The following is a 15,258-nucleotide window of genomic DNA, read 5'->3' on the forward strand; positions in this document are numbered from 1 at the left end:
AATTAATTTAAAACCTCTTCTCACTCCTGCGCTTACCAAAGGCATGCGGTAAAAAGTAAGCATGCGCTAATTATTTTAAAACCTCTTCTCACTCCGGCACTTACCAAAGGCATGCAGTAAAAATTGGAGTGTTATGTAAGCTTGGACCTTAAATCCTACTGAATAGCTCTTAATCTTCTTCCCTTTATGCGATTTCAAATTGTTGGTATTGAAATCAGCCTCTTCCGTTTTAAAAATGATGACAGGGGAAGTGTCACTCGTGACGTCACGAGTTTGACCAGGCGGTAATACTAAGCATGCGCTAATTATTTTGCGAAGCGAGTAATTCAAGGCAGGCACATACTATATGCCCTGCGGCAATTCAAGGAAATACGGTAATAACTGTTTAATAAATACACTTTTGGTCAATAGACTTACCGTATTTCCTTATTTTTAGAGGCGGTATAGTACCGAATATGATTCATTAGAATCGCAGTACTATACTAATACCGGTAAACTGTACAACTCTACTATGTAGGACGTAGAAGTAGAACGGTACACAAACATTTCGGTTCGGTACGTACCTCGGTTTAGAGGTCACGGTACGGTTCATTTTCAGTACAGTAAGAAAACAACAAAATATACATTTTTTGGGTTAAACTGCCTCAAATTGTTGCTCAGATTAAATAAAATGACAAAAGTGCAACATTAAACAGTTTCAAGTCAACTCATCATGCTTAATTTATTACAGCATTTGGGAAGCCTGTAGTTGACTTTTTATTATGTAAATGTTATATTTTCATCAACATGTGATAGCAGGGACCCTGCCATTCAAAGCTTTTCTGTCTGTAAAACACACACACACACACACACACACACACACACACACACACACACACACACACACACACACACACACACAGACACACCGCAAATGAGCTAACGTTACGCTAAAAGCTAACTAGCCTTCACCTCAAGCCGGAACTGTAAGCGAGCTGATCTGCAGTTTAAGTTTCTAGAAGGTCAACGGGCTCATAGTGATGTTACTAGTAGTTGACTGGGAGGTGTTTATTATCATTTGGGGAGAGTACGCTGCCTTATGCTCACCCGCTAAACACCTATCTACCAACCGAGCTATACCGGACGGTATAGCTCGGTTGGTAGAGTGGCCGTGCCAGCAACTTGAGGGTTGCAGGTTCGATTCCCGCTTCCGCCATCCTAGTCACTGCCGTTGTGTCCTTGGGCAAGACACTTTACCCACTTGCTCCCAGTGCCACACACACTGGTTTAAATGTAACTTAGATATTGGGTTTCACTATGTAAAGCGCTTTGAGTCACTAGAGAAAAGCGCTATATAAAAACAATTCACTTCACTATCTGCTCGACACTGAAGTATTTACTACATGCGCTCTGAATACGCACCGCTGATTGGCCGTTACCGCTCTGAATACGCACTGCTGATTGGCTGTTACCACGATATATGGAACCAATCAGATGGTTGTGTGGGTGGGACAATACTGGGTGCTGAGACAGAGGCAGAAGAAACAAAGCAGCTTGTTAAGACTTTAGCTTAGAAACTCGTTCAGTACACCCCCGTACCGAACCGAAACCCCCGTACCGAAACGGTTCAATACAAATACACGTACCGTTACACCCCTAGTAGGACGTGTTATGCGGGATTTTAATAGATCAGGCTCCAAGTTTGCCAATAGTTATTAAGTCAAAAACATAACAAAGCAGAAAGCTCACCATCAGCAATGGCTTCTCCTTTGATGCTCTTCAGCCCTCCAGGAATGGGGGTCCCATCCAGGAGGAACGTAATAATCCCATCATCCACGGTAATAATCACATGAAGCCATGTGTTATCCCCCACAAATTTGGCAGCAGTGGCCTGGGACATCTGGGTGTGGTTCGATCCCAGGATTGTGTAGTACAGCATCACGGTGATGTGCGACTCATTGGTGTGGATCCTCACTCCGTAGTACAAAGTTCCATTTCTGCTTCCTTTGGCGACTACGAAGCCGTCCGTGTCGGCTGTGGGCACCAGCCAAGCGGAGAATGTAAAGTTGCCTGGGACCGGAGGGGAGTCTCGGAGGGAGATCGTCCCGTAGGCTCCAGGGAGTCCGGAAAAAAAACGTGCGTCCGTTGCTGAGTGGTGTCTCCTGGCACGTGGCCTGAGCTCTACCTCGTCAGGGAAGGAAGCCAGAAGGAGCAGGTCATCCATCGGAGGAAGTCCCTCTGGGAAATGTCCGGATACGATCTCCCAGGCAACTCGCACATCACCAAAATCCCCCTGCTGTCGGAGGACGGTACAGGAAGTGACGTCGGCCATGTCGTCTTCTGACAGCACATCTTCTGCTACTTCCTGGTCCAGACTGTTGTCGGCGATAACGAAGACCCCAAACGGGTCGTCGTTGGCGGGAATGACAAGCGAGGCGCTCAGGGAAGTCTCAGCTAGTCGGCCGGCGCCTCCTAAAATGACAACACATTATACGTCACTGAATACAGGGTTGGAACACTTCCAAGCACCAAACTCAAGAACTGTTTAAGGACTTTCAAGATCAATTTTCCAGTTTTTCCAGGACCCTTCAAAAGGCGAAAACCAGTGTAAATCAATCCCTAGCCTTGTTGTGTGTAGGTAAAAATATGGAAATCTGCTAAAAGCTAAGCCTAAAATCGAACCAGCATAGCTCGGTTGGTAGAGTGGCCGTGCCAGCAACTTGAGGGTTGCAGGTTCGATTCCCGCTTCCGCCATCCTAGTTACTGCCGTTGTGTCCTTGGGCAAGACACTTTACCCACCTGCTCCCAGTGCCACCCACACTGGTTTAAATGTAACTTAGATATTGGGTTTCAGCGCTTTGAGTCACTAGAGAAAAGCGCTATATAAATATAATTCACTTCACTTCACTATCATTAACTGAATAGGGCAGGGGTGTCAAACTCAAATACAGAGTGGGCCAAAATTTTAAACGGAACAAAGCCAAGGCCAAGGTTGAACAAATTAACCTTTTAATAGGGACCCAAACAAGTTTTGCATTAAATATTGAACAAGCAAGGCTTATATAACTTAAATGACATGCAAAATCCAGTTTCAAATAATAATAATAATAATTAAAAGAATATCAATGGCATATCAAATAAAATTTACATAAAAATGTTATGTCTTTTTTTCTATTTGCAATCTTCTGAGGTAAATATCAATTTTTTCCCACAGGCTAATAATAAATTTGAAAATAAAATAACAATACTGAATGAACCAAACATTCAAGCCTTGAAGCAGCAAGAGAAAATGCATGAATAAAACGTTAATTATTGGTCAGTTTGCTGGAAGTTTCCCGGAAGAGTTAGTGCTGCAATGGGTTCTGGGTATTTGTTCTGTTGTATTACGGTGCGGATTTTCGCCCGAAATTTGTTTGTCATTCTTGTTTGGTGTGGGTTCACAGTGTGGCGCATATTTGTAACAGTGCTAAAGTTGTTTATACGGCCACCCTCAGTGTGACCTGTATGGCTGTTGACCAAGTATGCATTGCATTCACTTGTGCGCGTGTGTGTGTGTGTAAAAGCCACAAATATTATGTGACACGCTGTTAGTATGGAGGAAAAGCTGACGTGACGACAGGTTGTAGAGAACGCTAAAGGCAGTGCCTTAAATGCACGCCCCCAATATAGTTGTCCAGGTGGGAATCGGTAGAAATTCGGGAGAATGGTTGCCCCGGGAGATTTTCGGGAGGGGCAATGAATTTCGGGAGTCTACCGGGAAGATTAGGAGGGTTGGCAAGTATGAGTATTAGCGGTGAATGCGGTGTTACAGCGGCACCGCCGCTGTTATGGCGGGCCAGCTCTAATGCTAGAGTTTGACACCCATGGAATAGGGCATAGAAAATGAAGCAGTGTGACTATTCAATGTCACTGGTGTTTGCAAACGTGTCTCCATTTCTGCTGTTTTTGAAATTTCTGGTTCTTATTCTTACTTACAGCACTCGATGACATCGAACAGCACGGATTGATTCACACCGTATTTGTGCTTGTAAACTGCGTAATGTGATATAAATACACGCCCCCTCAAAATGTAAATTTCACTCATTTATTAAAGGGGAACATTATCACCAAACCTATGCAAGCGTCAATATATACCCTTGATGGTGCAGCAAAAAGACCATGTATTTTTTTAACCGATTTCCGAACTCTAAATGGGTGAATTTTGGCGAATTAAACGCCTTTCTATTTATCGCTCTTGGAGCGATGACGTCAGAACGTGACGTCACATAGGTAATAAAGCTGCCATTTTCTCAAACACATTACAAACACCGCGTCTCAGCTCTGTTATTTTCCGTTTTTTCCACTATTTTCTGGAACCTTGGAGACATCATGCCTCGTCGGTGTGTTGTCGGAGGGTGTAACAACACTAACAGGGAGGGATTCAAGTTGCACCACTGGCCCGAAGATGCGAAAGTGGCAAAAAATTGGACGAAATTGGTTCAAAATACGAGGGTGTGGGGAAAGCCGACAAAATGGTCAGTCGTTTGAGAAAGAGACGACTTTTAGCCGCAAATGGTGCTGCGATAATATGTCCTCTACAGTCCGTGACGTCACACGCACACGTCATCATTCCGCGACGTTTTCAACAAGAAACTCCGCGGGAAATTTAAAATTGCAATTTAGTAAACTAAAAAAGCCGTATTGGCATGTGTTGCAATGTTAATATTTCATCATTGATATATAAACTATCAGACTGCATGGTGGGTAGTAGTGGGTTTCAGTAGGCCTTTAAGGAAACTTATTTAATTTTTTTTTCCATTTTATAATCAGCCAATTGAGTCAGACTGCCGAGAAGTATGATTAACATTTCCAAGCATTTCACCCCAAATTCAAGCATTTTTCAAACCCTGAAAACACAACATTAAAATGTAAGCATTTTCAAGGTTTTAAAGGGGAACATTATCACCGGACCTATGTAAGCGTCAATATATACCTTGATGTTGCAGAAAAAAGACCATCTATCTTTTTAACCGATTTCCGAACTCTAAATGGGTGAATTTTGGCGAATTAAACGGCTTTCTGTTTATCGGGCTGGAGGTGATGACATCAGAATGTGACGTCGCCGAGGTAACACACCCACCATTTTCATTTTCAAGACATTACAAACACCGGGTCTCAGCTCTGTTATTTTCCTTTTTTTTGACTATTTTTTGGAACCTTGGAGACATCATGCCTCGTCGGTGTGTTGTCGGAGGGTGTAACAACACTAACAGGGAGGGATTCAAGTTGCACCACTGGCCCGAAGATGCCAAAGTGTCTGCCGCCAGACCCCCATTGAATGTACCGGAGTGTCTCCACATTTTACCGGCGATGCTAAGGCAGACATGGCACAGAGATGTATGGATAACCTGCAGATGCATTTGCAACGATTAAGTCAACGAAATCACAAAGGTGAGTTTTGTTGATGTTGACTGCCAGCTAATCGATGCTAACATGCTATTTGCCGGCGGTGCTAAAGCAGACATGGCACAGAGATGTATGGATAACCTGTAGATGCATTTGCAACTATATTACGGAACCTCCCACCCACATTTAATGCGAAAAAAACACTTACCAATCGACGGATTTAAGTTGCTCCAGTGTCAAAAGATGCGAAAGTCCTGATTGTTTGGTCCGCACATTTTACCGGCGATGCTAACGCAGCTATTCGGCCATGCTATGGCTATGAATAGCGTCAATAGCTATTCGTTCAATAGCTTCAGTTTCTTCTTCAATATTTTCATACTCCAACCATCTGTTTCAATACATGCGTAATCTGTTGAATCGCTTAAATCGCTGAAATCCGAGTTTGAATCCAAGCTATTGTCACTATATCTTGCTGTGGTATTCCCATTGTTTGTTTACATTGGCAGCACTGGGAACTGATTTTTATTGTTTTCAACCCTTTTGAAATTGTGATAATGTTCCCCTTTAAGCACCCGTACAAACCCTGTAAATGTGCTAAAAAGGAAAAAGTATTTTGGAACTCACCAGAGATATTCACCAGCCTGAGGACGAAGGTCTCGTCGAATTCTGGTAGCTTATCTGAAATGGCCTCCAGAATGATGGCCTTGGACTGTTCTCCAGTGGTCAAAGTGATGGCGCCCAAGGTGTTGGTGAACTCTTCCTTTTCCAACAGTGGGGTGATGGAGTCGTTGGCATAAAGCTGCCAGTGGACTGTTACGTTCCCAAAACGGCCCCTTGCTCGCAGAACACTGATGACAAGAACATATTGCCAGTTATTATGCACCTGTACTTGGAAAACATATCACTATACAGTGGGGCAGAAAAGTATTTAGCCAGCTACCGATTGTGCAAGTTCTCCCACTTAAAATGATGACAAATGTCTGTAATTTTCATCATAGGTACACTTCAACTGTGAGAGACAGAATGTGGGAAAAAAATCCATGAATTGACATTTTAGGAATTTTAAAGAATTTATTTGTAAATTATGGTGGAAAATAAGTATTTGGTCAACCATTCAAATCTCTCACTGATGGAAGGTTTTGGCTCCAAATCTCACGATACATGGCCCCATTCATTCTTTCCTTAACACGGATCAATCGTCCTGTCCCCTTAGCAGAAAAACAGCCCCAAAGCATGATGTTTCCACCCCCATGCTTCACAGTAGATATGGTGTTCTTGGGATGCAACTCAGTATTCTTCCTTCAAACACGACCAGTTGAGTTTATACCAAAATGGATACATGGATGATACAGCAGAGGATTGGGAGAATATCATGTGGTCAGATAAAACCAAAATAGAACGTTTTGGTATAAACTCAACTCGTCGTGTTTGGAGGAAGAAGAATACTGAGTTGCATCCCAAGAACACCAAACCTACTGTGAAGCATGGGGGTGGAAACATCATGCTACGGGGCTGTTTTTCTGCTAAGGGGACAGGACGATTGATCCGTGTTAAGGAAAGAATGAATGGGGCCATGTATCGTGAGATTTGGAGCCAAAACCTCCTTCCATCAGTGAGAGCTTTGAATGGTTGACCAAATACTTATTTTCCACCATAATTTACAAATAAATTCTTTAAAATTCCTACAATGTGAATTCCTGGATTTTTTTTTCACATTCTGTCTCTCACAGTTGAAGTGTACCTATGATGAAAATTACAGACCTCTGTCATCATTTTAAGTGGGAGAACTTGCACAATCGGTGGCTGACTAAATACTTTTTTGCCCCACTGTATATATAGTCGTGGTCAAAAGTTTACATACACCTGCAAAGAACATGATGTCATGGCTGTCTCGAGTTTCCAATAATATCTACAACTCTTATTTTTTTGTGATAGTGAGTTATTATTGTCATCGAGTGCACATATATTTAATTTGTATTTTAAAGATGCATTTTAAATCTAGCTGTAGAATATTGCAATATATTGCCAGATCACAATATTGCTATATTGTATTGTATAATGGCTCCTTCATTGAGTCATATCATATCAAAGAAACAACAACAGAGCCTGCACATATTGCTTCTTACTAGAAGTTATTGCTTTTTCCCTCCTCAACTGCTTTGTCCGCTGGCTCCAGAGATAAAATGCCATTGGCGTCGTCATTGGCCTCAATTACCACGGTAGCCGTGTCTGCGCCGTAGACCACAGCATCACCTGCACCAACACACACACACACACACACACACACACACACACACACACACACACACACACACTGGTTATTATTTGGAATGGGTACCAAGTTTTTGATCATCACTTGTGGGGACCATCCTTTCTACAGGTTGTGGAGGCATTAAAAAAAGTAGGTAAAATGGCCACTTCCCAGTTAGCTCATACACGTCTTTAAATATCTGGATTGATGAAGTAATGTGCTGATCATTCTTACTGGGGACCCTGGGGAAAAAAACTTAATATGGTTCTTTGGGACTAAAGTTAAATAATTTGTGCATAATTCACACACATTTGTACGTGACTACTGAGGACCATTCAAAAAAAAAAAAAAAGTTTGCACTCAAACTGACCAGTAAACATGTTTTATGGGCCAAAACTTAAAAATGACTTAAGCATCTTCAGAAGGGATCTGACTATCATTTTAAACGGTTTCTCTTTAGGGGACCTGTTTTTTGGTCCCCATACCATCAGAGGTCCCATAAAGGTGACTTTGTAAACAGAGCGATGTCCCCATTAAGTAAGCATTGCCAGAACACACACACACACACACACACACACACACACACACACACACACACACACACACACACACACTATGTTGTAGACAATGTGAGTAAATCAGATCAATGATCTTTGAAAATCATTTGGCAAATTAGCACAGCATTGGCCCTAGTGTGTGAATGTGAGTGTGAATGTTGTCTGTCTATCTGTGTTGTCCCTGCGATGAGGTGGCGACTTGTCCAGGGTGTACCCCGCCTTCCGCCCGATTGTAGCTGAAATAGGCGCCAGCGCCCCCCGCGACCCCAAAAAAGGGAATAAGCGGTAGAAAAATGGATGGATGGATGGATGATTTATATGACACAATCCAAACAAGCTTCCCTAGTCATGGTGCAAAAAAAAAAAAAAAAAAGCACATGGTCACACAACACAAACTGCACACTGAACTTTGTGGATATTTTAAACAACGTCCAAACACCATAAATGTTTAAATTACACCAATTTAAATCCTTTAGAGTGCATGATGGGAAAAATGAAAAACACTCTCACCACACTTAAACATGTTTGACGCATATTTCTGATTGATTACAAAACTTTAAGAAAATCATGGTCACACAACACAAACTGCACACTGAACTTTGTGGATATTTTAAACAACGTCCAAACACCATAAATGATTAAATTACACCATTTTAAATCCTTTAGAGTGCATGATGGGAAAAAGCAAAAACACTCTCACCACACTTAAACATGGTTGACGCATATTTCTGATTGATTACAAAGCTTTAAGAAAATTATTTTCAAATTAAATTCAAATGAATAGACTGCAAAGATACGATATTTAATATCCGAACTGAGAAACATATTTTTTTTGGCAAATAATCATTAATTTAGGATTTATTGGCAGGAACACGTTGGAAAAAAGTTGGCATGGGGGCATTTTTACCAATGTGTTACATGGCCTTTCCTTTTTACAACACTCAATAAATATTTGGGAACCTAGTAGACCAACTTTTGAAGCTTTTCAGGTGGAATTCTCTCCCATTCTTGCTTGATGCACAGCTTAAGTTATTCAAACAGTTCCGGGTTTCCATTGTGGTATTTTAGGCTTCATAATGCACCAAACATTTTCAATGGGAGACAGGTCTGGACTACAGGCAGGCCAGTCTAGTACCCACACTCTTTTACTACTAAGCCACGCTGTTGTAACACCTGCAGTATGTGGCTTGGCATTGTCTTGTTGAAATAAGCAGGGGCGTCCATTATAACGTTGCTTGGATGGCAACATATGTTGCTCCAAAACCTTTTAGCATTAATGGTGCCTTCATAGATGTGTGAGTTACCCATGTCTTGGGCATAAATACGTGCTCATACCATCACAGATGCTGGCTTTTGAACTTTGCGCCTTATTTTCCTCTTTGGTCCGGAGGACACGACGTCCACACTTTCTAAAACCAATTTGAAATGTGGACTTGTCAGCCAACAGAACACTTTTCCACTTTGCATCAGTCCATCTTAGATGAGCTCGGGCCCAGCGAAGCCGGCGGCGTTTCTGGGTGTTGTTGATGACTGGCTTTCGCTTTGCATAGTACAATTTTAACTTGCACTTACAGATGTAGCAACAAACTGTAGTTACTGACATTGTTTTTTTGAAGTGTTCCTGAGCCCATGTGGTGATATCCTTTACACACTGCTGTTGCTTTTTGATGCTGAAGCATCGAATTTCGGGTCGTGGGCCGTACCACTTACGTGCAATGGTTTCTGCAGATTCTCGGAACCTTTTGATGATATTACGGACCGTAGATGGTGAAATCCCTAAATTCCTTGACATAGTTAGTTGAGAAATGTTGCTGTTTGATAATTAGCCCATACATTTTTTTACAAAGTGCTGACCCTTGCCCCATCCTTGTTTGTGAATGACTGAGCATTTCAAGGAAGCTGCTTTTATACCCAATCATGGCACCCACCTTTTCCCAATTAGCCTGTTCACCTGTGCGATGTTCCAAATAAGTGTTTGATGAGCATTCTGAAACTTTCTCAGTCTTTTTTGCCACTTGTGCCAGCATTTTTGAAGCATGCTGCAGGCATCAAATTTCAAATGATCTAATATTTGCAAAAAATAAAGTATCTCAGTTCGAACTTTAAATATGTTGTCTTTGTAGTCTATTCAATTGAATATTAGTTGAAAAGGATTTGCAAATCATTGTATTCAGTTTTTTTTTTTTACCATTTACACAACGTGCCAACTTCACTGGTTTTGGGTTTTGTACTTTACAAGCAGTCGGAAATTGTTTTAGCCCAATGCGGCCCCCAAGTCAAACATTTTTGGACACCCCTGTCATAGACGTCTGTAGTTAATGTCTAGGGCCAAAATAAAGTTGAGTTTTACCAAAGTGTTCTATTTTGGTTTCATCTGACCACATGACAATCTCCCAATCCTCTGCTGTATCATCCATGTATCCATTTTGGTATAAACTCAACTCGTCGTGTTTGGAGGAAGAAGAATACTGAGTTGCATCCCAAGAACACCACACCTACTGTGAAGCATGGGGGTGGAAACATCATGCTACGGGGCTGTTTTTCTGCTAAGGGGACAGGACGATTGATCCGTGTTAAGGAAAGAATGAATGGGGCCATGTATCGTGAGATTTGGAGCCAAAACCTCCTTCCATCAGTGAGAGCTTTGAATGGTTGACCAAATACTTATTTTCCACCATAATTTACAAATAAATTCTTTAAAATTCCTACAATGTGAATTCCTGGATTTTTTTTCCACATTCTGCCTCTCACAGTTGAAGTGTACCTATGATGAAAATTACAGACCTCTGTCATCATTTTAAGTGGGAGAACTTGCACAATCGGTGGCTGACTAAATACTTTTTTTTGCTCTACCTTCACAGAGTCACATATTTCAGGTTGCTATCCTACGAGAAGACTGAAATAAGCATGCAGGTCTTCTCTCATAATTAAAGCAACTTAACAAACATGTCAAAGTCCCAGCATGAGTTTGATGGAGTTCTCACATGGAGACTATAGACTTGGAACACAGTCATTATGGAAATGACAGTTCCCTGTCACACAGCAGACACCTCGCACCTCCCCTATCGATTACTGTCAACTGGTAAACACAGACAGGCCAACTGGGTCGCTCCTCTTTGTGTCCCGGACTATTTGGAGTTTGGTAATTAAGGTTCTGTTGGGGCCCCGACAGCCTTTTATTGCTGTCCCTGATACACAATATGGGGATTAGGAGGGCACTCCATGTTGGCGCAGACTGTTTGTGCATGCATGTGAAGCTCTCAACAACACATGGTCAACATAGTTTATACCAGGGGGGTCAAACGTACGGCCCGTGGGATGAGTTTGCCAAGTATAAAAATGTACCTGAAATTTTGGAATGAAAGAAACAGCTGATCTAAACGTGTCCACTTGATGTTGCAATAGCAATTCTTTGTACAGTGGGGCAAAAAGGTATTTAGTCAGCCACCGATTGTGCAAGTTCTCCCACTTAAAATGATGACAGAGGTCTGTCATTTTCATCATAGGTACACTTCAACTGTGAGAGACAGAATGTGAAAAAAAAATCCAGGAATTCACATTGTAGGAATTTTAAAGAATTTATTTGTAAATTATGGTGGAAAATAAGTTTTTGGTCAACCATTCAAAGCTCTCACTGATGGAAGGAGGTTTAAGCTCAAAATCTCACAATACATGGCCCCATTCATTCTTTCCTTAACACGGATCAATCGTCCTGTCCCCTTAGCAGAAAACAGCCCCGAAGCATGATGTTTCCACCCCCGTGCTTCACAGTAGGTGTGGTGTTCTTGGGATGCAACTCAGTATTCTTCTTCCAAACACGACGAGTTGAGTTTATACCAAAATGGATACATGGATGATACAGCAGAGGATTGGGAGAATGTCATGTGGTCAGATAAAACCAAAATAGAACGTTTTGGTATAAACTCAACTCGTCGTGTTTGGAGGAAGAAGAATACTGAGTTGCATCCCAAGAACACCATACCTACTGTGAAGCATGGGGGTGGAAACATCATGCTTTGGGGCTTTTTTTCTGCTAAGGGGACAGGACGATTGATCCGTGTTAGGGAAAGAATGAATGGGGCCGTGTATCGTGAGATTTTGAGCCAAAACCTCCTTGCATCAGTGAGAGCTTTGAATGGTTGACCAAATACTTATTTTCCACCATAATTTACAAATAAATTCTTTAAAATTCCTACAATGTGAATTCCTGGATTTTTTTTTCACATTCTGTCTCTCACAGTTGAAGTGTACCTATGATGAAAATTACAGACCACTGTCATCATTTTAAGTGGGAGAACTTGCACGATTGGTGGCTGACTAAATACTGTTTTGCCCCATTGTATATTTGTAGATGATGTTACATATGTAAAAACTAAACCACATGATGTTAGTGCATCAGTCGAGGAAAATTATCACACTATATAAATTATATACTGTAATTAGTTTTTGATATTTTTTTTTGTATCTTGGTAGATTGAAAATTAACACCAATAGGTTGATTGATGAACATTATCAAATCATTTATTCAGAAAATATAAATAAGGACAAATAACCACAACATATGAATCTAAACCAGTAGTTCTCAAATGGGGGTACGCGTCCCTCTGGTATGCCAAGGGGTACGTGAGATTTTTTTTAAATATTTTAAAAAATTCAAAAATCCTTAATAAATATATTTATTGAATAGTACTTCAACAAAGTATGAATGTAAGTTCATAAACTGTGAAAAAAAATGCAACAATGCAATATTCAGTGTTGACAGCTTGATTTTTTGTGGACATGTTCCATAAATATTGATGTTAAATATTTCATTCTTTGTGAAGAAATGTTTATAATTAAGTTCATGAATCCAGATAGATCTCTATTACAATCCCCGAAGAGGACACTTTAAGTTGATGATTACTTCTATGTGTAGAAATCTTTATTCATAATTGAATCACTTGTTTATTTTTCAACACATTTTTTTGTTATTTTTATATCTAATTTTCCCAAATACTTCAAGAAAGACCACTACAAATGAACAATATTTTGCACTGTTATACAATTGAATAAATCAGAAACTGATGACATAGTGCTGTATTTTACTTCTTTATCTCTTTTTTTTCAACCAAAAATGCTTTGCTCTGATTAGGGGGTACTTGAATTAAAAAAATGTTCACAGGGGGTACATCACTGAAAAAAGGTTGAGAACCACTGCAATAAACAAATCCCAACAACATTATGATTTGTACAATTTCAGAATGTGCTTGTTCTTTTTTTTTTCAAACAAAGAAAACAATCTGAAGTTGTCTTTATTTTTAAGTTATCGTGCCGTGATTTTACCAGCCCAGCCCACTTGAGAGTACCGTATTTTTCGGACTATAAGTCGCAGTTTTTTTTCATAGTTTGGCTAGGGGTGAGACTTATACTCAGGAGCGACTTATTTGTGAAATTATTAACACGTTACCGTAAAATATCAAATATCATTATTTAGCTCATTCACGTAAGAGACTAGACGTATAAGATTTCGTGGGATTTGGCAATTATGAGTGACAGATTGTTTGGTAAACGTATAGCATGTTCTACAAACCCTGTTTCCATATGAGTTGAGAAATTGTGTTAGATGTAAATATAAACAGAATACAATGATTTGCAAATCCTTTTCAACCCATATTCAATTGAATGCACTACAAAGACAACATATTTGATATTCAAACTCATAAACTTTATTTTTTTTGCAAATAATAATTAACTTAGAATTTCATGGCTGCAACACGTGCCAAAGTAGTTGGGAAAGGGCATGTTCACCACTGTCTTACATCACCTTTTCTTTTTACAACACTCAATAAACGTTTGGGAACTGAGGAAACTAATTGTTGAAGCTTTGAAAGTGGAATTCTTTCTCATTCTTGTTTTATGTAGAGCTTCAGTCATTCAACAGTCTGGGGTCTCTGCTGTCGTATTTTACGCTTCTTAATGCACCACACATTTTCGATGGGAGACATGTTTGGACTGCAGGCGTGCCAGGAAAGTACCCGCACTCTTTTTTTACGAAGCCACGCTGTTGTAACACGTGCTGAATGTGGCTTGGCATTGTCTTGCTGAAATTATCAGGGGTGTCCATGAAAAAGACGGCGCTTAAATGGCAGCATATCTTGTTCCAAAACCTGTATGTACCTTTCAGCATTAATGGTGCCTTCACAGATGTGTAAGTTACCCATGCCTTGGGCATTAATGGACCCCCATACCATCACAGATGCTGGCTTTTGAACTTTGCGTGGATAACAGTCTGGATGGTTCGCTTCCCCTTTGGTCCGGATGACACGATGTCGAATATTTCCAAAAACAATTCGAAATGTGGACTCGTCAGACCACAGAACACTTTTCCACTTTGCATCAGTCTATCTTAGATGATCTCGGGCCCAGAGAAACCGGCGGCGTTTCTGGATGTTGTTGATAAATGGCTTTCGCTTTGCATAGTAGAGCTTTAACTTGCACTTACAGATGTAGCGACCAACTGTATTTAGTGATAGCGGTTTTCTGAAGTGTTCCTGAGCCCATGTGGTGATATCCTTTAAAGATTGATGTCGGTTTTTGATACAGTGCTGTATGAGGGATCAAAGGTCACGGTCATTCAATGTTGGTTTACGGCCATGCCACTTACGTGGAGGGATTTCTTCAGATTTTCTGAACATTTTGATGATATTATCAACCGTAGATGTTGAAATCTCTAAATTTCTTGCAATTGCACTTTGACAAACATTGTTCTTAAACTGTTTGACTGTTGTGGACAAATGGGTGTACCTCGCCCCATCCTTTCTTGTGAAAGACATAGCATTTTTTGGGAAGCTGTTTTTGTACCCAATCATGGCCCCCACCTGTTCCCAATTAGGCTGCACACCTGTGGGATGTTCCAGATAAGTGTTTTATGAGCATTCCTCAACTTTATCAGTATTTTTTGCCACCTTTCCCATTTTCTTTGTCACGTGTTGCTGGCATCAAATTCTAAAGGTAATGATTATTTGCAAAATAAAAAATGTTAATCAGTCTGAACATCAAATATGTTGTCTTTGTAGCATATTCAAATGAATATGGGTTGAAAAGGAT

General features: G+C 40.6%; 1 protein-coding gene across 1 annotated transcript in view; it reads right to left on the minus strand.

Annotated features, from left to right (window-relative positions):
- adgrv1 (adhesion G protein-coupled receptor V1) overlaps positions 1-15,258 on the minus strand; it is a 469,843-nt gene that overhangs the window by 329,896 nt on the left and 124,689 nt on the right. The window contains exons 19-21 of the mRNA XM_061897509.1: positions 7,491-7,617; positions 5,989-6,212; positions 1,729-2,451 (exon numbers count right to left, since the gene is read on the minus strand). Of these exons, the coding sequence (XP_061753493.1) occupies positions 1,729-2,451; positions 5,989-6,212; positions 7,491-7,617 (1,074 nt within the window). The remainder of the gene's footprint in view (positions 1-1,728; positions 2,452-5,988; positions 6,213-7,490; positions 7,618-15,258) is intronic.

Source organism: Nerophis ophidion, linkage group LG01 (assembly GCF_033978795.1).
Source record: "Nerophis ophidion isolate RoL-2023_Sa linkage group LG01, RoL_Noph_v1.0, whole genome shotgun sequence".
NCBI lineage: Eukaryota > Metazoa > Chordata > Actinopteri > Syngnathiformes > Syngnathidae > Nerophis > Nerophis ophidion.